Here is a 22,408-nt window from a genome sequence, read left to right on the forward strand (position 1 = left end):
TGCTAGGATGTGCGGTCACTCTTCGAGGGCAATGGCTGTGAGTGGAAATGAAGAGCCGGAAACTTGGAGCCCAAGCATGAACTTTGGGTTGTGCACAGATCTGGCCAAGCTAGGGTGTCCCCTGGTTTTTGAGCCAGAGTCCCTGTGACTCCACAGGATCTGTGTTTAGTGATGACACGATACTTGTAAAAGCCACGGAAGCAAGGATGCCTATAGGCCCAAGAGACTCTCCAGGAATGCAGGTGGAAGTACCGACCCAGCAGGGAGTCCCTGGGATTCTTGGATGAGTTGAGGAAGGATTCCCAAAAGAGCCCCTGGATTCCTGCTAATTAGGAATGACTAAGCGGTAAAGGGGGGGAACATGTAAAGCTGATAAAGATACGGGACAACGATTCTTTTTTTTTTTTTTTTTTTTGGGACGATTCTTAGTAATGTGTTAATATTTATGTGTTTCAAGAAAACCAGCTAATGATAGGGACCTAATGATAGGGATCATTAGACATTTGAAGTCTTTTTGATCATTTATAGGAAAAGTGATCAGAATGTGAATTTCTGATGCTTTCATGGGTGGATCATGTTATCTATATATGTACATATATATTATATATAGAAATATATAGAGAAATTGAAGACTTCTTGAGCTACATCATATTGAGGGAGCTACAGAAATTATTATAGAAAGTCAGAGTTTTGTTGACTTTAAGAAGTATTTAGAAAGAAATGAGTAATGGTCTTCTACCCTTATATTTTAATGTGCGTTACTTTCATCAGATTGATACTAAGAAGTCAATGTCATCTATTCGTGACTCTCAGGAACACATGTACAGTACTTTTCCAATTGTAATCAACTCACAAAACGTCCTTGGCAAAGGGCTGGCTCGCATACTCAGGCAGAGATTCAAAGTTAGATATTATTTTGACATGTACTGTGTACCAGGCTCAATGGGAGTGTTTTTGAGAATGTAAACTAGAAATTGCTTACAGAACAGTTGAATCTTCATTCTTTTATATTAAAAGAATACTAATTTATTGAATATTTGCTACCTGCCTGGTGCTCTATAATTGAACCAAGAGTGAGAAGTAAAAGGGGAGCTGGTGCAGGGAAAAGGGGGGAAGGAAGGAGAGCCTGCCTAAGGAAACAATCATAATCATCTTTGGCTGGTCTTATATTAGAATTGTAGCTTTACAGATTAATTGTAGTGAATGTTGACATTTTACCATATTAGGTCTTTCTACTGTAATCTCTCCAAAGTATCCTTTATTTTTATTACTAAGTTTTTAGGGATGCCTGGGTGACTCAACCATTGAGCATCTGCCTTTGTCTCAGGGCATGATCCTGGTCCTGGGATCGAGTCCCCCGTCGGGCTCCCTGCATGGAGCCTGCTTCTCTCTGCCTGTGTTTCTGCCTCTCTCTCTCTCTCATGAATAAATAAATAAAATCTTTTAAAAAAATAAAGTTTTTTAGATTTTTTTCTTATAATTCTGCACAGTCATTACTGTTTATACCCAGATATTTACATTACTATTATGAGCAATGTAGTCAATAAAGCAGCAAGCAAAAATGAGGAAAATTAAATCAGGATGCTGGAGACAGGGTGTGCCAGCTATGAATTTTGGAACTTAAAAAAAAAAAACCAAAACACTGAATATGAATTTTTGACATGGGTACAATCTCCATTACATTTTAGAGAAAAGGATGGAACTGACAAACACTACAAATTTTTTTTTTACTTGAGAAAGAAATTGGATCTTCTGAGTTTTACACTTTTTTTTTTTTTTGGTCTTTATATGCTTAAATAATGTTGATTATAATTTAAGCTAGGAAACTAGTCAGTTTCCCTACTTTTAGTCTAAGTCCTCCTGCATCCACACCTACAAATCTATCCTCTTTTTTGATTGAAGAGTTTTAAAATCATTTTTATCTCCTTACTAAAAAGGAAATTAAATATTTTTGTTTTAAAAATTATCCTTAAAATTGTGACATGTGTACCTAACAGTGCCTAAAGTTTATAATATTTCTGCCCTTCTTCCCAACAATATAAACAAGGTTAAAATGCTTAATTTTGGTCGCTTCCTTTTTATCTTGAAATCATTACCAACACTTCATGTTACCTTGTTCTGTCACCAGAAATGAGTAATTCCTAGTTATTTTTATATGTTCATTATTGCAAATTTCACTGCATGTGTATTAATTTATTTTCTCAACTTTTCCTCTTCATTTCTTTTGGAAAATATTTGTTTTGGAGTTGCGGTAGGTAGAATCTGTTCTTGGTAGATTTTGTTTGTCTGAAATGTCTTTATCTTACGCTTGTTCTTTGGTGATATTTCAGTTGGATATAAAGTTATGGATTTATTTTTTTCCCTCCAGAGTTTTGAAAATATGATTCCAGGGCCTTCTTGTTTCCATCATTGCTCTGGAAAAGTCTGCTTTTGGTATGATTTTCTCTTCTAGGTAATTTGTCTTTTCTCTTTGGTAGCTGTTGAAATCTTCATATTCTACTCTCTGTGCTTTTGCAACAATATATTTTTGTGTGGATTTATTTAATTTTGGAACTACTTAGAACTTGTGCTCCTTGACATTGAAGATTTATATCTTTCATCCATTCTGGAAATTGCTCATCTTTCTCAATTTCTCTCTTCTTTCTGGAATTCCTGTTATAAGACATATGATGGACCTACTAATTCTACTTTCCCTGTCCCTCAACTCCATTCATATTTCCCTTTAAAAAATATCTTGGGCAGAATTCTAGGTAATTTCCTTAGATCTATCTTCCATTTCACTAAATCTCTCTTTGGCTGTATCTACTTTTCTGTTTACCACATCCAATGAATTTTTTTAAAGCCACATTTAATCAGCATCATGATCAGACTATTATATTTATCAATTAACAGTATGTGAACAACAACCAAAAACTACATTAAAACTTTTTGTTGGAATGCTTTTCATTTTTCAGAGAAAAGTGAAACTAAGTACCTGTTTAGAAACTAAAACACCTGTCATATAATTAGTCACAAATACCACCTTATTTTTTTTTCTTTCTTGTAGCAGTTAGGCTCTGCCTCTATGGTTGGCTGAGTTCACAAACCTATTGGAACCCATAGCTTTTCGGTCACTTCTCTGGCTCTCCTCTTCTGCTAACTCTTTTCTCAGCAGTATGTAAAATCTCTGCCACTGCCATGATTACTGGCATTGCTTAGACACCCATAACCACCTTAGTTTTGTGGTTTGGCAAAGTACTGGCCTTCACCACCACAAGAACCAGAAGTTTCCTTTCTTCATGGGTTCAGAGTCTGAAGATTGTTGTAATTGCCAAAGCTATTGTAGCTTCTAACACCTCCAAAACTGCTTCTGTTATTACCAAATCAATTATTGCCATCATATTCACCACCACAAAACCCATAATAACAACCCTTGAAGTTTCTTCCATGACTAAAGTTGTCATTCCCTCTAAAGTGCCCACATTTAAAGAACTCCTGTGACCTAGATGAGACACTGGCTGTCCCTTGCTTTAGCAGGGCTCTCGTTTCTTCATAGTGATAGCTATTCACAGTAACAGTATCTGAATGACAGTCTTCTCCATGGTTATGGTCACCAAAGTTTACAAAAGCAAAACTCTCTTCTTGTCACTATCCTAGTCAGTAATGATTTCAGTCACCTCAGTCTTCCCCTATTACTCAAAATAACCCCTTATATGATGTTGCTCAGTGTCTTCTCTAATGCCACCAACAAAGGTCTTTTTCATAGGTAACTGTGAGCCTGTTCTTGAAACATCTCTTGAGACACCTCTTTGGTTCTATGACTCTTCCATCCATCTTGTGTGGCCTTGCATTCATGACTGCATATGCTTGTACCACAATGGCTTATGTGAGAAGCCCAAAGCTTCTAGATGCTTGGTGTTTAGATTTTTCCATTACCATACAACCTATGAGTGTTACTCATTCTCAGTCTGCCACTGGTAATTTCATTTTATTTTACAGATTTTATTTATTTATTCAGGAGAAACACAGAGAGAGAGGCAGAGATATAGGCAGAGGGAGAAACAAGCTCCCCAGGGGGAGCCTGATACAGGACTCCATCCCAGGACCCTAGGACCATGCCCTGACCCAAAGGTAGACACTCAACCACTGAGCCACCCAGGAATCCCTGCCACTGTTATTTTAAAGTTCAAATCTTTAATGAGGAGCTTTCATAGTTCTTTTTTTTAAAGCTTTTCTTTTTTTAAAAGATTTTATTTATTTATTCATGAGAGACACAGAGAGAGAGGCAGAGACACAGGCAGTGGGAGAAGCAGGCTCCATGCAGGGAGCCCGACGTGGGACTCGATCCTGGGTCTCCAGGATCATGAGCTGGGCCAAAGGTGGTGCTAAACCACTGAGCCACCTGGGTTGCCCATGCTTCCATAGTTCTTTGGTCTCCTTGAGAGACTCTGAATTATACACGCTGATGGCTGTAGGAAAGAATTCAACAATGCTTCCTCAGCTGTGGCCACAGGCAGAAAATCAGTTTTAGTATCAGTGGTTATATTTTTAATTACTGGATGTTGTCTTTAGTTCTTTTTCAAATACTTTTTAGCTTAATCTTTTTTCCTTGAATTACTATGTATCTTATTCATAATTATCATTCATTTTGCTTTTTAAAATCATTCCTAAACAGATTTGTTTTATAGTCTGTGTATAGTGATTTTATTATCTGATATTCTTGGGAATCTAAATGTATGGTTTTGTTTTTTTGCTATGGTTTTGTTTTCCCGCTGGCTTGTTTTGTGGTGTGTTTTGTAATTTCAAATTATCAACTCAGATTTGGTGAAGTTTTATATGTAAGAATCCTCTGTAGCCTGGTTGAAAATGTGACCCTCAAAGACATTTTGTTCTTGTATCTGCTAGTTACCTCAATCTGAACTAATTTTTTTTTTAGGCTAATTCATTGGTGGGGCAATTTCTGAAGTGTTTAGGTTCTGTTCATTCTAACATCAAACTAAACAAAGAGAGGCTGGTAGCTGTAAATGGCCAGAGCTATAAATTTATTTTAATTAATTTTTTCCTACCCTAATGATATTTCAGAGAAATATCAACTGGAAACTAGTTCCCAGTTGATTTCCTGTGCTCAGATTTTTTTCCTTTATTGCCCTCTGATAGCAATACATTCATGTGGGAAGAGATGGGATGCTGTATCCTGATTCTAACTCCTCACTTCAAGAAAGCCCAAACCCTGTTTCCTGCCCTGCCTTGGCCTTTAATTTAAAACTCAGTCTCCTAGGGGTACCTGAGTGGCTCAGTCAGTTAAGTGCCAAACTCTTTGTTTTGGCTCAGGTCATGATCTCCAGGTCATGAGATCGAGCCCTGCATCAAGCTCCGGGATCAGTGTGGAGTCTCTTTGAGACTGTCCCTCCCCCCCTTCCCCATTGTTCATATGTGTTCTCTCTCTCTCTCTCTAATTAACTAATTAATTAAAATAAAACCCAATCTTCTAGAGAGGCAAATTAATAAACCTCCACTGGGGCACCAAGGCTTGAGTTTTTAGCATTCTCTTCATTTTTGACCTTTGAAGCTTTCCTGTGTTTAAAGATGGGAATGGGGAGAGTTCACTTATATGTTTTAAAGGATGGTTATTTTACCTATGTTAAGTTTCTAAGCATTTGCATCAGAAGGCTTCTTTTGGGGACATTTGGTCTGCCATATTACCAGAAATAGAAGTCTCATTTATTTCATTTACTTTATCCATTGCTATTTCCCTGACACTGGGGAAAATATCTGGTTGATGGTAAATTATGCCAGATATTTTTGAATAAATAATTATTGAATTTAGGAAGAGACCTGAAAAACATTTATATGTATTAAAAGAAAAATTGTGAAAGGTAAATTCTTAACCCTCAGGTGCTTTGGTTAAAGGTGAGAATTTTAGGCCCAAGTCAAGGATGATGAAAGGAAAATGACATTTGGGGATGAGTTGTTTTATAATCATACATGGTTGTCAATATAATCTGTGTAGAGATCTTATTATGCTATGATTGTTATAAGGAAAAATGCTTACATGTCCAAGAAATAGGGAAATTGCTTTTGGACATCATCTCACTCTATTTATTGCTCCAAAAGAATGAATCACATTCTGTGTGGGATTATACTCCCTAGATTTTATTTATTTATTTTAAGGACCACCATCTCCATGATCTCACATTTCTCAGCAGCCTTCTCACAAATTAAAACCCATATTTGGAGACTTTTTTTCCTGCCATGAATAAACATGCATGTAAATCTATTCCATACACTTCTAGAATAATTGTGATAAATGTTCCACCCTCTCCCCTGGCCCATCATTTAAGATTCCTTTTAGACAAAGATTCTTTCTCACTCTCCTATATTCCTCAGATATTCATATAAGGTCTTGTCTTTGGTTCCCTCTATTCTGAAGAGACTTTTCTCTTTTGCTAATTTGGCCACCACCACCAAAAAAAAAAAAAAAAAAAAAAAAAATATCCCAACTACAAGTTTGGATTAAGTAAAGAGTTGATCTAAGATCAACTGAAAGTCAGAACCAGCAACATGTATTACTCCAGCCCTGCTGGATTGTTTCCACATTAGAAGGTTGAGGAAAGATCACCTTTTGTTTCTAGAGGCATTATCTAATAATCTAGGATTATACAAATCTCAGTTTGCTTTATGGAGAGAAAGACCACCTACACTTTATGTTAAGATGAAAATATTATTAATTAATATCATATTAGTATATGCACTTTGTACCTTTAAAAATATCTTAAAATACATTGTTACATTTATTACAATTCTGAAAATTTTTTTCTTGGGTATTGTTGCTAAGGAAATTTTAACTGTCTCTCTTCCTCAGTCTAAGAGGACAAGACTATGATGAAAATTATTTTTTAAAATTATTGACATGTTAATTCAACCTGAGTAATCAAGTATTAGGTAGAGGTTTGAGGAAAACTTAAATAAATCATGATATGTACAATGTTTGAGTTGGTCCATGATATTTTCAACCATCTTTAATGGTGGGTTGAATCTCCATATGATAAGGAAAGTATATTTCTTATGACCAGAAATCTCAGATTTTCTAGGAGGATTTATTTATTTATTTATTTTTAAAGATTTTTTTTATTATTCATAGAGACACACACACACACACAGAGGCAGAGACACAGGCAGAGGGAGAAGCAGGCAGAGAGCCTGACGTGGGACTCGATCCAGGGTCTCCAGGATCAGGCCCCGGGCTGCAGGCGGCGCTAAACCGCTGAGCCACTCGGGGTGCCCTCTAGGAGGATTTAGAAGCCATTTTATTTTAAATAAAAGTGCTTTATTAAATGTATAACTAAAAGTCACTTATATTCTGGTAGAGCTTTGTTAGATGTGTATCTACATATAATTTATTCTCCGGATTGCATATACATTTGATCAGAAATCATAGAAATATTTTGGCAATCCACACATCCTAATTTTTGTTTGGAAAATGTGGTCATTGAACCAACCAAGTCATTTTCAATAGCTCATTGGACAGAATACTTATGAGTTTTAATGAGAGGATGCTCTGATATACTAGAAATGACACTGGATCAAGAGTTAGAAGACAAATATTTGAGTCCAGGCCCTGCCTCCAATTACCAAATCTCTCTGAAATCTCTCTCATTTAAAAAAAAAGAGGATAATCATTTCTATATCTAAGGGTGGTTGTAAGGACTAAGTCCAACCGCGCACTCCTAAGTGCTTATAAGGTAAGAAGTGAAGCACACGTGTTCTGTGTTAGTCCTCCCAGAAGGCTCTGAGCAAGGGCACGTTTGTCTTAGTCACTGCTGCATTTCCAGGACTGTAGCACAGCAGTTGACTCATAGGAGATGCTCAATACACACTGATTGAGTGAATAATAACTGTTCTTCCCTGAAGATGATTCAGTGTCTTGCTTATATCACAGTCTGAACCACAAAATTTCTTTTGTTTTCCCAGGAATAAGATGTGGAGGTTAGGATAAATTGTGTGCATTGTTCCTTCCAAATGTGACATTCCGTGATTCCAATGACTCCTTGCTCTCATACCCTCAGAAGTGTCATGTAACCTCATTGCTCTGTTGAAGACAGAACAACATAATTCTTAGACACCATTTAATTGCATGTCTACAATACACAAACGAGAGGGACCATCCTAACCCAATCATTCAGTCAGTTCAGAAAAAAAATGAAAGAAAATCACCAGCAAATGAATGGTTAATAGCCAGACATATTCCAATTCATTTGTCTGTACAGAATACTGAGTAATTCTTACTCCAGTTACTAAGCCCTGTAGAAGAGGGAGATTTCTCATCTGTGAATCATGATTCTAATAAATTCTCCAAGGGCTGGTGTAAATACTCACAAAACACTGGTGCTTATTATTTCCCGAGAGTCACTGAGAAGATAAGGCATTGTTTATAGTTACAGCAATATATAAGAAAATTAAACCCGTACTCCCTTCTTCTACTTGTACTCTTAGGCTGGGGATATTTGTCTTGATTAAACCTGATTCCACAATGACAACTCAGAGTTCAAGGCCTTTCATGAAGTCTTCATTACTATTGGAGAATAATGATCAAGGGGCAGATGCCAAAGTTTATTTGGGTGGGTAGACTTTTGGAGACTCCAATTCAGATTTCGTTTTCTGTATTTCCTGCTATTTGTTCGGCTGGTGTGTGACCTCCACCTGTAACATGAGGCTCTGAAACACTCACAGATGGGTTCGCCGAGCTCCCCAAGCCTCTGCTGAAATAACCAGTGTGAGCAAGCTGGCTGACTGGACACTGGATGCATCTTCATCATTTAATCATTTGAATTGGGTTTACGGGCAGTAATATGATTCCTCTCTTCTGTGGAATTTAGGAAGGCCTGCAGTGCTATTAAAATAGGATTGGGTGGACTGCCTGGGGAAATCCAGAGCCTGTGATTCAATTACAGGGGCTTTTGCAGGGTCAGTCACTACACAGAAATTACAAAATCAAGTTAAGAGTCCAAAAATAGTGTAAATGGTAAATTGATCATGTTGATCAGATTTTAATCATGCTGTATTATCTAGAACTAGATAATAGCACGAGGGAACAGATGAAGTTATTTGTTCATCCAAATGGTTTAGTCCATTCTTTATTTCCACAGGCAGCCTAAAACATAAATTCAGTTGGGCCCATGAAAGATTGTCAAGAAGAAGATTGACTTTCCATTTCCTTCTTTCAGCCAGTTGTCACCGGCCCCCGGTCCTTTATCCAGCCAGGGTTATCCTTTATTTTGTCTGTCATCCAGGCTTACTTCGTTCTCCACTCTGCCCCATGTCTCATCCAGCATGGGCTCTCCTTTTCCCACTCTTCGCTGGCACACGTTGGAGAGCACTTAGATTGCTTCACTCTCCTCAAATACCGCCCATACAAGGCTAGGGTTCACCTGCAACAGGGACAATTGGCAGCGTGTGTGTGTCTGTGTGTGTTGTGGGGGGAGGTTCAGTGATCAACCTGCAAATGATACCCACCCTGGCCTGAAACTGGAGATTCTTTTTTTTTTTTTTGCCTGAAACTCAGTCTTTTCTCTATTTTTTGGTGCTCCCTCTCTATCAGTACCCTCCTCTCTGTCCTGAGAAACTCAAAACTACTCAACTAATCTATGCAGAGCTGTAACTTTCTCACTCTTCCACCTTCTGGGCCTTATCTTGGGGCTTTTTTTTTTTTTTTTCCCCAGTGAGCATCATGAAATTGAGTTTCTAAGATTTTTGCCTCTAGCTTTTGAAACCACACTATTGTTTCTCCTTGCTAAGCTTCCATCCTTCCTTTGACTCCCTACAGGTAAGGCTTATCTGCAAAAACACAGTAGCCTCGTGCTTTCCTACCTCCCAGGACACACAGTGAGCTTCAGGTCGGCCTGTCTTGTTCTGCCCCATGCTGCCGAGGGGTTCCTAGATTCACCCATTCCAACAGATCCCTTCCCAGTCAGTCTGATGCACTAATACCAAGACTTAATCCCATTCAATTATCACTCCCAGTGAAGTGTTCCAGATTGAAAATGGCAGACGTGTTTATGGCTTGCATTTCAATAGAGGACTTGACCCAAAATGTTACGTCAGTGGTGCTCAACTGGAAAGGTTTTCTCTTATACCTTGCTTCTTCCTTCCCTCACCAGGAACACCTGGCAGTGTCCGGGGACACTTTCGGTGGTCACACCTGGGAAGCAGGAGAGTGCCTCTGGCATCTAGTGTGTAAAGACCAGGGTTGCTTTTAAAGACCTCACAATGTGTAGACAGTCCTCTCACTCAAAAGGTGAGAGAATAGGGGAATCTCATTGATAATGTTTGGGCAAAAATTTGGGGGGAAAATGTTCTTTGAAAAATACACACAGACACATGTGTCACCTCCTCTTCTGAAGATCCTCCAAGCATGGGAGTTTCTAAAGGGGTCAAAGGAATCCTAGAGGGGCAGCAAGCAACCTGGCTATCGGGCCACCCGGGGGGTACTGGAGTGCAGAGTCAGCACCTTGCTCAGTCAGGTCACCTAAAACAATTCATCAGGGAGGAGCCGATGTTGGATGGATTTTCTTTGCGGGAGGAGAGTTTATTTCCATGTTCTGAGCTTTCTCTACTAGTGTAGAAGTAGCACCCACAATCAGGACACAGAGATCTCAAGAAAGGAGCAAGGGGTCTTGTCTGTTTCTAATCAAGCTGAAAAATTACCATTTCAGCCAAAAGCAAGCACTTACATGGAAAGTAAGAATTTGGAGAGGTCAACGGGGCTGGGCCTAGCTGCTGTGGAGTGACACTGGATTTATAAACACGGCCAAAGCGTGCTGGCACCTAGAGGGGGTAAGCTGGCACCCAGGGGAGAACACAGGGTGAAAGTGTGTGTGGAAAATAATTTCTCCATCAGGAATAGGAGTCTTCCCCATAGACTCACCAGAGTACTTATCAGTAAGGTGAGCCAACTGTCTTCCCTGAAAATCTTTGCAGACTTGAGGGACACTTCTTGATCAGCAGTCCTGAGAGAGGACAAGGACAGAGTTCCCATAACCCGCAGGGATTTCTTTTCACCAGAGGGTTTGGCAAGACTGTGACAGGTTTAAAATAACAAAGTCAACACTGAAAATTCACTTTATTATGTTTTGATTTCACAGAAAATGCAGACTTGTAAATAACAATAGTTCTTTGTAACAATCTGCGTGACACTTTTATTAGCTCATGGAAGTGGGAGGCTTGGTTAAACAGGAATCATGTGAGTATCAGGGAAAAAAAGCTATAGAGTTGGAACAACGATGATTTAGAAAAATAATAATCATGTTGGGCTTTGCAAACCACCTGTCACCTTGCTGATCCCCTGAAAAATGTAAAGAACATTCTCATGGATGAGTGAAAGTTTTCTCTGCGTAGGTAAAGGGAAGGTCAAGGTGAGCCCGCCTCTGTGAGCTTATACCAGCGGATTGTTTTTCCAGAAGGTCAGCACAGACCTGACAAAAGCGATTTACCAGCTTCGGAACTGGCGCGGTTTATTTGCGAAGAGTACACTTCTCGCTCTTCAGATAAGGAAACCCAGGTTGAAGCACAGTAAATAGACACAAGAGAATGGTTCTGGTCCACTGGGCAGCTCTCCGGGCCTGTATCTGGAGAGCAGGCAAGAGGGGACACGGATGTTCTTCAGCTGAGACCACAGCAGCCCCAGGCCAGCCTTTAATAAATGAGAAGTAATAATAAGATCTGGGCCTGGAAACGCTGGCGAGGACAAGCACACGCGGTCATGTCGCCTGTCGCCGGGGTGGGGGCGGGGGCCCTGCTTTAGGTTTTGTAGACTTGATGTAGGATTCCTTAATAAATTAATCAGGCAGAGAAATGTCAATGGGAGGCTAGATTTTTCTGACTTTAAAGCTACTCCCTCTGAAAAAAAAAAAAACATGATGCCTGATGTGGTCAGGCTTCGTGATAAACCCAATAGAAAGGAACATGGTTTCGACGATCCAGAGGCCTCTTGAAACGAAGCGTGGCAGCTGGGTATGGGGACGTGAGCGGGGCCCGCACCTCTGGGCCCCCGAGGTCCTGGGAGGGGCCGGGGAAGCCACAGCAGGAGGAAGCAGGGCAGTGACCCTGCAAGAGCGGGGGAAGCCACTCTTCACCACGGCCAAGCCCAGCCCGGCGTCGCCAACGGCCACCTGGCCCCTCCCGGTCAGTCCTCTCCCGTCCTCCAGCCCGGCTCTGAATGCACGGCCGTTTGACACATCCTTCGGGGCCGCTCCTTCCACTCTGGAGAAATCCGTATTAGGCCAGGGCCCCCGTCCTGGGGGTGCCGAGAGCCCAGCTGGCCGTGCTCACGGCACTCGGGGTTTCGGGCTGGAGCTTACGTGTGAGAGGCTGCCCAAGATGCAGCCGGGATGCCCCTTGCCAAGCATGCTCACAGGATACCAAGGTCAGTCCAGTCCAGCCTTGCCAAGCGCGGCCCAAGTCAGGCAGGCCAACTGACCGAGAAGACAACTCGCTGGCTGAGACTCAGAGTCACGTGCAGATTACGTCTTTATCATAGAAAGCTCTACTAAGTCAAGATCTCGTATTGTGTCCGAACTCTTTCAGCTATTGCAGAACCTTAATGGGCATCCTTGTGGGCCTAGAAAGCTTGGTTTTATCATAAGATTTTCATTGAGAGGGAATTTGTAGGGGATCTGAACCGAATGGATTCTTTCATTTTGTTTGGCGTAAATTGTGCTGTAACATTCCCTTACGGACTTCAGGTATCCAGAGTCTCGTGGATCTTAGAATTATGGAACGCTGATCCTCAACCAAACCCTAAAGAAAATAAGTTTGAAGTGGTCTTCACCTGTTTTTTAATTTTTTATTTTTTCAAATAGTGGAGATTTCCTCTTTCAGAAGTAAAAGCAGATAAAAATACTTCACTCTGTGATTACACCCTCCCTAACGGCCACAGCCACTGGCACTTGAGCAGGCTGTCATGGTCTCCCACAGTCTCCTTCGTGGGTTTCTGCAGGGATATGCCTCGTGCCCTTGCCCCTTATGCCTCTCAGCATGAAAGTCAGATCAAAACATCCCAGGAATTAAAAGAAATAATGACCATCTCCTTTGGAAGCTAAAGCTACTTAGAATCTGCTTGGGTTAACTCTGAGACAAACCAGATAAAGTGCTTGGCTTTCCCGACTCCTCTGCTGACGATGGAACTTGGGGGCGATGCCAGATAACTGCAGGGACCTCTGCCCCTCTTGGCCTCCGCTTTCCCCAGATGCACACGGAAGGGAGCCAAGATGCCCTCTTCGATCCTTTCCATTTCTAGAGACACCCGCAGATTTATGATGTCATAGCACATCCAGCAGGTAGGAGGGCAAGCAGGTGGCTTGGGGACCACCGTGCGAGCTCCTGCATCCCCCAGAGGCGTCCACAGGCAGCTTCCACGTAACCAGGACGGCTCACCTGCTGGCCGCCCCCTTGCCCCCGAAGGCCCACGCGGAGCTCAGGGCCACTGTGTCCCGCTCCGCTGTTCCCACCCTCTGAATCTATAGACTCAAAAAGATGAAAGAGCTACTTTGGAAAAATCAGATTAAAAATTGGAGGATTTGGGAGTGAAGGGAAGGGGATGAAATCTGCCATTTTTATGAGGGCGAGGAGGTGAGCATCAGTGATGACCAAGAACTCCAGCGGGCAGCTGTCAGAGAAGGTCGGCGTAGTCGCCCTGCTGCAGAGCAAGGACAGAGGAACTGAGGCAGGCTGTCCCCGAACGAGCGTCAGCCACTGGTCACCAGAGGCACAGAAGGAAGCATCCCATGAATAAATGGGAAGAGGCCACATGGAGAAGCAGAGCCTAATTGAACCGGGGGACGGGGTGAGAAGTATCTTCGGTTATTTTGTCCTTCTTTCGCTTACGGCAGCCTCTCCACCTCCCCTGGACGTCACCTCTGGGCCCGTAATCACCGTAATCACCGCCGGGCCCCTTAAATACAGCCTCCAAATGACGATTTGTTTGTAACATGATACACTCGGGTTGCCAACTCTCCAAGCAAGGCTGTGTGTCATTTGCAAGGGCTAGGGCATCCTGTCACCTCGTCAGCCCCGGATGAGCACAGTTCAACGTGACAGCTCTTTGAAACGTGCTCGAAGGGCAATGGGTACGAGCGGGGGCTCCTCGGCACACGCGGCCAACACGTGCTGGGCGCCTGCTTACGGTGGAGGCCGCCCAGGCTGCTGGGTCCCCGGTCGTGTCATCCGAAACGTTTGCTTTCTCAAAGCCACTTCAACTGCAAAACTCCATGGGCCGCGTGCGTCATACCAGATATGAATTGTATTGCCCCCCTTTGTACCTCATCTGTACAGGCACGTCTTCTGATATTCCACTAACTTATTTTCCTCCATTGCCCCCTCCTTGCCCCAATAGGTACCTTATCCTGCCAGACGATCAATCTTCTTTTAAATTCCCTTCAGGTCCTAAGTAAGAAGGAAGTCTCACTCCCTAAAGCTTGATATCAAGGGGGCACAGTAAGGCAAAGCAATCACTTTCTGAGGCTCTTGCTATCGTAGGGACTCCAAACTGTACCAAAGGACAACAGTCCCATCCTGTCACATCAGATTTTAATACGACAATAAATGCCTTGAAAAATATGTGTGTTAAACCTCAAGTTCATTGAAAGCCATCCTTCTCCAGGCGTTACCAGCTGCCCCTGGGGGTGGGGGGTTGGGGTGGGGAGGGAGGGCTGTGAAAAAAAAAAATCACTTGATCAGGCAAGAGCCTTGCTTGGTCTTCTTGAGATTTAAAGTTAATTTAGTGGCAGCTGGTCCTGCTGTCTTCACCCTCCAGAGAGAAGTGCAGAATTTCTGAACTGCGAGCATTTATTGTGAGACCCAGGAAAAGCTCCTTCGGGACGCTCTTCCCCCTCTGGTCGACTGCTCTAGAGGAGGGAACGTCCAGGCGGGTGGCGATGGGGTTCAGGCCCCTCCATGCCCCTGCCCCGCGTGGCAGTGCTGACCAGGAGGAGGGGTGCACCGGGGGCCAGAAGCCGGGGAGGGGAAGGCATCTTTATGGGCAGCACGTGGCCCCAGGCCCGGGGCCCCCGGGGGTGGGGGGCTTCTGTCGAGACAAAGGTCACGTGCCTTAGGACAAGTCTCCCCCAGAAAACCCAGAGGCGCCGTGTCCTTGCAGATCCAGAGGAGTCCTTGTGGGAGGGAGGGAGGGAGGGCGGCGGTGGGGCCTCCGCCCAGGTCATGTGGGAGCCGCCCAGTCGGCGCTCGTGGGGGCCTTGCACGTGTGCACGTCTAGGGCCTCCAGGCAGTCCTGACAGCGCACGGCGCAGCACCAGTGGAACTTACACTCGCACTTGGTCATCCGCGTGACGCGGGACGTGTCGTAGCCTCTCCCGCAGCACATGACCTCGCAGCTGTCCATGCCGCGGGAAGTCAGGTTGCACACGCGGCCCGCCGTCCCCGGGGAGCCTGGAAGACAAGCCAGGGAGGGGTCACTGAGCCGGTGGGCGTGGGGTACCGGGTCTGCCTCGGCAGGAGGGCAGTCCTTGGGCCAGGCCCCCCACAGCACAGCCCCAGGCCACGGCCCCCCGGGGTCTGCGGTCCCCAGGTGCCCACCGTGGCCCAGGTGGCCATCCCCAGGCCTTGGCCTCCATGGGGTCTGTGGTCCCTAGGCGCCCACCATGGCCCAGGTGGTCGTCCCCAGGCTGTACCCCGCCCCGGGTCTGCGGTCCCCAGGTACCCACCATGGCCTGGATGGTCATCCCCAGGCCTTGGCCCCCATGGGGTCTGCAATCCTCAGGTGCCCACCGTGGCCCAGGTGGTTGTCCCCAGGCTGTGGCCCCCTCGCCCCGGGGTCTGCAGTCCCCAGGTGCCCACCGTGGCCCAGGTGGCCATCCCCAGGCCTTGGCCTCCATGGGGTCTGTGGTCCCTAGGCACCCACCATGGCCCAGGTGGTCGTCCCCAGGCTGTACCCCGCCCCGGGTCTGCGGTCCCCAGGTGCCCACCATGGCCTGGATGGTCATCCCCAGGCCTTGGACCCCATGGGGTCTGCAGTCCTCAAGTGTCCACCATGGCCCGGGTGGCCGTCCTCAGGCTGCGGCCCCCCCGCCCCGGGGTCTGCGGTCCCCAGGTGCCCACCATGGCCTGGGTGGCAGTCCCCAGAGGCCGAGACCAGGAGAGGTGCCGCTCCTGAGCTAGATAAATGTGTGGGCCGATCCCTACCAGCGGGGCTGGTGTGGTGCAGAATGGGCAAGGCCGGGTCCGAAAGAAAGAAGGACGTGCCCTGGCTCCCTCTCACCTGCCGCCAAACCACGTCCAGGACGCAGGGACGCGGGTGAGCGCTCCAGCATTGTCGCCGCGCGGAACCCGCAAGGGGAGGGTTCTCTCTTCCAGGCCTGACTCTGCTGCCTTCTTAGCAAGAGGAGAGGACCTGGCTGCTGGGGGGGGGGGGGGGCATTGCCGCCCTCCGAGCTGCCGCCGGGGACCACCCAGAGGTGCGAGAGGCCCCTGGGGAGGCCAGACGCCAGGCCTTCAGCCAGCGGGACTGGCACAGAAACCTCCTGGGGACGACCAGGAGCGCCTGCGTGGCAGTTCATTTTTATGTGTTTGTCCCTGAAAAAGACTCTCCGAGGTAGGATGCCTCTCCACTTGGTCTAGTCCTGGGGAAGCGCCCAGAACTCCGTTGCGGGAGCTTTATCGCACCCAGAACCACGGGGAGCGGGGCCTTCGTGGAGTTTGCTCAGCTTGCAAGGATCCTTCCTGCTTCTTCCTCTGGCGTGGAAACGGGCCCCTGGCAGCCACGGTGAGCATCATCACGCTGCTGTGCCACCGGCAGGTGACAGCCCGGGCGTGGGGGCACCTGGCCCATGCTGGGCCGGGCAGGGAGACTTCCCTGGGGATTTGCGGGCTTGATGGGGCCGGGCAGTGTCACCAAATACACACGTGGTAGCCGCTGGCAGCCGCACACCTGATGAAGTGTGCGGGCGAGGGGAGGCCTCCGGACAGGTAAGAATGGGGCAGGTGGGCAGAGACAGCCAGGATGACAGGGCAAGAGGATGCTGCTCTGATCTGGGGCCATCTTCCTCGAGCTGCTTCCATTGCTCCCCAAGGCCCGGCTGCATTGCAACCTTTGGGGTCCTGGAGAGCCTGTATCCTTAGGACAAATCCCCCCTTTGAGCTGACATCGCTCCAGTTTCTATTACTTGCAATCGACAATCCTAAATACTTGACAAACCAAGAGTAGCTAAACTCATTATTTAAAATAATAATAATAATAATAATAATAATAATAATAATGATAGTCTGTCAGGATGGAAAAGACAGTGACTTCATTCATTTTCAGTCCCTCTATCATTTACTGAGGAATTTCTCCTGCTTCCTCACTCCTGCCTCGTGACTGTCCCTCTGTTTATCACAACCCGAACCGTGTTTCAATTATCTGCCTAAATGTCACGTTGCCCTGCGGGGCAGGAATGACCCGGGAAGCAGCCGGGCTGCAGCAGGGCGCAGGGTCGAGGAGAAGAGGGGGGCGGCCCGAGCTCGTTCTGCATGACCAGGCCACCGAGGGCAGGAAGAGCGGCAGGGATTTCACGATGACAGGAAGGATGGCGAAGGGCTGGGGTCGGGGTGGAGGGTGGGTCAGCCAGGGGAGGCCAGGAGCCTCCCTCGTGCTACAGCAGCACGGAGCCTGAGCGGCAGCGTCGGGGCGCCCGGGAGCTCGAAACTACCGTCTGTACAAGGAGGACTCCCCACTCCCGACGGCGCCTCTTCACAGCACACCCCTTAGCTCATCCTGCAGACACGCAATCAACGCGGACAGAGATGCTGCTGTTCGGTGGCTTAGACAGTTGGGTCTAGAGTTTTGCAAGATGCGGTGGCGGCGGAGAAATGAAGTAATTAGAATTCACTTCCTATTCTCGGAGAACTCGTGATATAACGAAGGGATTAACATGTAAGGAGGCATCTCCACTCCTTGAGCCGTGCCAGTGGGGGGAAGGCCTTCCGGAACCTCAGGAGAGCTCTGTACAAAGCGCCGCTGCAGACAAAGCTCAACGACGGTGGGATGAGGTTTCCTAGAGCTTGGACAGGTCAGGGGTCAAGTCCGAGCTTCGGGGTCTAGCCCCTGGGTGACCTCGGGCACACTATTTAATCTCATTAGGCATCAGTTCCTTACCTGGCGAAATGGGGACAAAACCAGTCCCTTCCTCACAGGGCAGGGGTGAGGAGGGGGTGAGATAATGCAGGAAAAGCAGCTGGCCTGAGAAGGCCTCAGGGGACGCGGCCCTTCCATTCCGTTAGGCAGTGTTGCGGAGGTGCCTACTATGTGCTAAGCACGCTGGGGGGCGGGGGGGCTCGGGATGTATCAGAGCAAAGTCAAGATCCTGGCCTTTGGAGCTCGTGTTCTAGAGGGAGTGAGCCAAGCCCGTGAAAGTAATGATAACTTTGCTCTCGATAAGGCTATAGCCGCAAGCGGGGTCAGACAAGCCGCTGTTGCCAGCACAGTTTCACGGAGGTGGCATCAGAGATCGGGCATAGGGGGTAAGCAGAAGACGTGGAGGGAAAATGGGGCAAAAGGCATCCCGGCAGGCGTCCCGGGCCCACTGGCGAGGCCGCAGAGCCCACGTAGGAGACAGGGGCTCGGAAGGGGAGTCGGAGCGCAGGTGTCGGGCCCTCCTGCCTTGCTGCAATTGGGTTTTCATTCCACAGTGAGTGGGGAGCCTGTTCAGGCTTTTGCTCAGCAGAAACCCCGTGGGAACGAGAAGCCCGAAACAGCTCCCTGGGGCCGGGGGTAGAGGGGGGTATCCCTGAGGGCTGGATTGGTCCAGGCGGGAGAGAGAATGAGCGTGGGATGAACACGCATGGGGTTAGAGGGGAAAATCACTAGGGCTCGGGGACTTGCTGAATTGCAGGGACGGGGTCAAGGAGGAAAAGACTGGAGAGTGTTGACTTGGCCCAACAGTAAGGAGGTCACGGGTGCCTCTGATGAGAGCCGGGGGGTCGTGGAGCGAGGGGGACGCCAGGGCAGAGAGACGCCGTTAGGGTCCCAGAGCATGGCCGGTGTTCAAGCAGCTTGGTGACAAAGCAGAGGAAAGAAGGTGGCTGCAGGGAGCCATGAGGCCCGAGGTAGGACTTGAAGGCTATTTTAGGCTGCGAGGTTTCCTGGCGGTTTGCTACGCAGCAGCAGACATGGGGCACATGCCGGTGGGTTTTAATTACATAAAGTACAAGAGTGGGAAAAAGCAGCCTGTGCCATCCCAGGTCACCGACTTCCCTCGGGGAATAGTGACAAGGGGCATGAAGGAGGCCTCTGGAAGGCTGGTCCTTGTCGGGTCTTGGTCTGGGGAGAGATGAGAGGGGTCTGGTCACCTGAGCTGTCCGTGAGACACGTGCGCTTTCCTGTGTGTTTTATGTTCCAGGAACGAGAAGAGGGAGGAGGCCACATACGCAAAACTGTGACACGGGAGGAGCGGGAAGGTTTTAACGCGGCTGGGACGCAGCCTTCCCAGGGATGAGTGCGAGAGGTGAGGCTGGAGACGTGGGCAGAAGCCGAGACGCGGAAGGCCCTGCATAATAGGGGAAGGCACCGAAACTTTAACCCAAGGACCACGGGGTGCTCCTGAGGGTTTTTACACAAGGGGGTGCAGGATGGATTTACATTCACAAGGGCCTGCTGCGGGTGCTGGCGTCGGATGGATTGACCCGAGCCGGGGTAAAGGCAAGGGGCCAAGTTAGGGAGCAGTGAAGTGCCCTGGGCAGGGCCCAGGGTGACCCTGGGACAAGGACAGTGGCGGTGGGCGTGGGGGCCGGACAGGTTAAAGGGCTCGGGGAGGGTGTGGAGGAGGCAGGATGGGCAGGACGTGGAGGCTGAGCGTCAGGAAGTGCTCCCAGGCGTCTGGCTCTAGCGACTGAGTTTATGCTGGTGACCTTCCTCGGGGTGGGAGCCCTGGGGACGGGCTGGCTTTGAGCTGAGATACTGAGTTTTGTTTTCAATATGTCGACTTTGTGGTGACAGTGGGTCGTCCAGGTAGAAACTGAGTGCACCGAAAATGCTGTCTGGGACTCCGGAGAGGGGTCAGCATGGAGACGCAGAGTAGGAAATCTACCCCGGAGGTGGCCAGGGAAGCCGTGGTGCCACCGAGACAGACCCCCAGCGGATGTGCAAAAGCGCCGTCACCTGCCACCTTAGAGGCTGCTCCGAATCGTCACCTTTTTGTGCTTTGTCCATAAGCCCTGCACACCCACGAGCGCTCTTCGCTTCCATCAATACGCATTCGTCAAAATACGAATACATGCGACGAGAATCCTCTCTCCCCGCTGGGGCTGTGAGGTGGGCGTGGGGGGTGCCCGGGGACGGGGGTGAAGAGTCTCATTCCCAGATCAGGCTGAGGGCATCTTATCGACATCGCACCCGGGGACGTCCCCACAGGGGCCCGACGCCTACGGAGGTCCTGAGCCGGTGGTGGGTGGTGTGACCCAGCTGCAGGGATGCTTGGGGGCGGTTTCCGTCTCTCAGATGCGGAAAAACTGAACCAGACTCTGTCTGAACAGGAGGGGTGCTCAGGGAAGTGACCTCAACACTGTCAAAACTCAGAGAAAAGCGGTCAGGGTGACGGCCACGGGCAAGAGCCTAACCTAGAAGTGGTTCAGTCAAGGAAGCGAAGCGTTGAGATCTCTCCCTGGCGTGGAGATGGCAGCAGCTCAGCGTTCGGCCGCAGGATGCCGGAGAACACCGCTGATCTGAACACAGCGCTGTCCACCGGCCGCCCCAACGGGGCGGAATAGGGCCCAGGAGAAGGAAGACGGCAGGGGTTTTTGAGGGCTGGGAGCCCCTGATGTGAGAGCAGCGCTGGGGCGACAGCCTGGAGGATGAGTGGCCCCTCCGAGGGCCCAGGGCCCCAAGGACCGTGCCAGCTGACAGGTGCAGGGCAGGCTCCGTCGTCTGGGGAGGGGACCGGGCTACAGGACAGTGGGCTGCGAATCGGCCCTTCCTCTGGGGTTTGGAGCTCATCAGATCTAATGACAGACCGTAGGGCAGGAGGAGGACACTTGCTGCCATTTGAACAGAATATAGAGCCATTTCATCGAAGCCCTGGAAAGAACCTTTCTAGGCTGCAGAATCTATACAAAACTCCCTGGCTTCGCTTTCCTTTTTTTTTTCATTGCTTTCCTTTATCACAATTATTATTATTAACGATGTTAACGATAGCAGAAGGGCTCTACTACTGTCTCCCCCCTCCACCCACCGTCCTTTGCAGAACAGAAGGCGTCACCGTCATTCTTAAAATAATTATGAGCTAAGAATCAAGACTGTAAATGTGTGTGTGTGTGTGAGCGAGCTCTGTGAAAGGGACCCTCTGAGTTTTAGGATCTTCCTGCTTGTTCTAAATATTTGAGACATACGTTTTTAAATCTTTTTTTTTTTTCCCCAAATACTACACCAATTCATTAATGAGCCACCCTCCCTGTCTGGGCCGCAGCAGGAAGCCCCGTGTTCACAAGGCCGGCGCCACCTGTCAGCCCGAGGCCCGTGCGGCCTTGCCTCTTTCCTCTCTTCCCCTCGTTCTTCGTGCTTCCTTCCCCTCTCTTCTTCCCCATCCCCTTTCCATCCTTCTTTTCCGAACTCTCTCTCGTTGTCCTTCCGTTCGTAATTGGAGCCAGTGTTTCTGGGGAACCGACATGGGGTAGCCCTGGGAAAAGCCTTTTGCCCCTCCTGTCTCATTCCACTCCTATAAGCTTAGAAAGTAGGTACTGTTGTCCCAGGTTTGGAAATGAGGGGACGGGCGACGGGGAGTAACTTGCTCACGATCACACACGTCACACCGCTAGCAGGCGGCAGGTCAGGATCCGAAGCCGGGCTTGCGTGAGTCGGGGGCCAGGCCCTTGACCGTCGCGACATCCGGCAGGGAGCTCCCTCCCACAGCCCCGCCTGACCCCAGGAAGCACATCCCTTCCTGCTCTTTCCCTCCGTTATTTTATCAAATGAAGAACTGGCGGCGGCCCTGACGTGTAACCTTTTGGGAAGGGACTTTTCCCCCAGCGTATGCTTGGCCACAGACAACGAGGACACCCACCGTGACGTGAGAATGAGAAAGGCTAGTTCACGTGGTGTTAGCAGCCTGTGCTGCGCTCTTCCCCCACTGGCGTCCCCGTGGGAATCCTATCACTTTCTCTAATGACCTCGCAACACCGAGATGCACATCTCCAAAGCAGGTACGTGTCCTCGAGGAGGTTTTGATTTATGCCACGGATGGGGCCGTGGCTGAAAACTGGGAAGAACTCCCGCTAAGCAGAGCTTTCTGGTCCAGAAAAGCCAGTGGTGCCCATTTGCATTTCCCCAGGATGGCGCGCCTGAGCCCGTGCACTCCCCCAGCACCCCCCCCCCAGACTCTAAGATTCGCCGAGACATTTCCAAAAACCAAATCGAGGGGCAGCCCGGGTGGCTCAGCGGTTTAGTGCT

At 48.0% G+C, this 22,408-nt stretch overlaps 1 protein-coding gene across 1 annotated transcript in view; it reads right to left on the minus strand.

The window, feature by feature from the left end:
* Positions 1-9,676: 9,676 nt before the first annotated feature.
* WNT2 (Wnt family member 2) overlaps positions 9,677-22,408 on the minus strand; it is a 48,282-nt gene continuing 35,550 nt past the window's right edge. Inside the window, exon 5 of the mRNA XM_038557468.1 lies at positions 9,677-15,420. Coding sequence (XP_038413396.1) covers positions 15,191-15,420 — 230 coding nt within the window. The 3' untranslated portion in view covers positions 9,677-15,190. The remainder of the gene's footprint in view (positions 15,421-22,408) is intronic.

Source organism: Canis lupus, chromosome 14 (genome assembly GCF_011100685.1).
Source record: "Canis lupus familiaris isolate Mischka breed German Shepherd chromosome 14, alternate assembly UU_Cfam_GSD_1.0, whole genome shotgun sequence".
In the NCBI taxonomy this organism is placed as follows: Eukaryota; Metazoa; Chordata; class Mammalia; order Carnivora; family Canidae; genus Canis; species Canis lupus.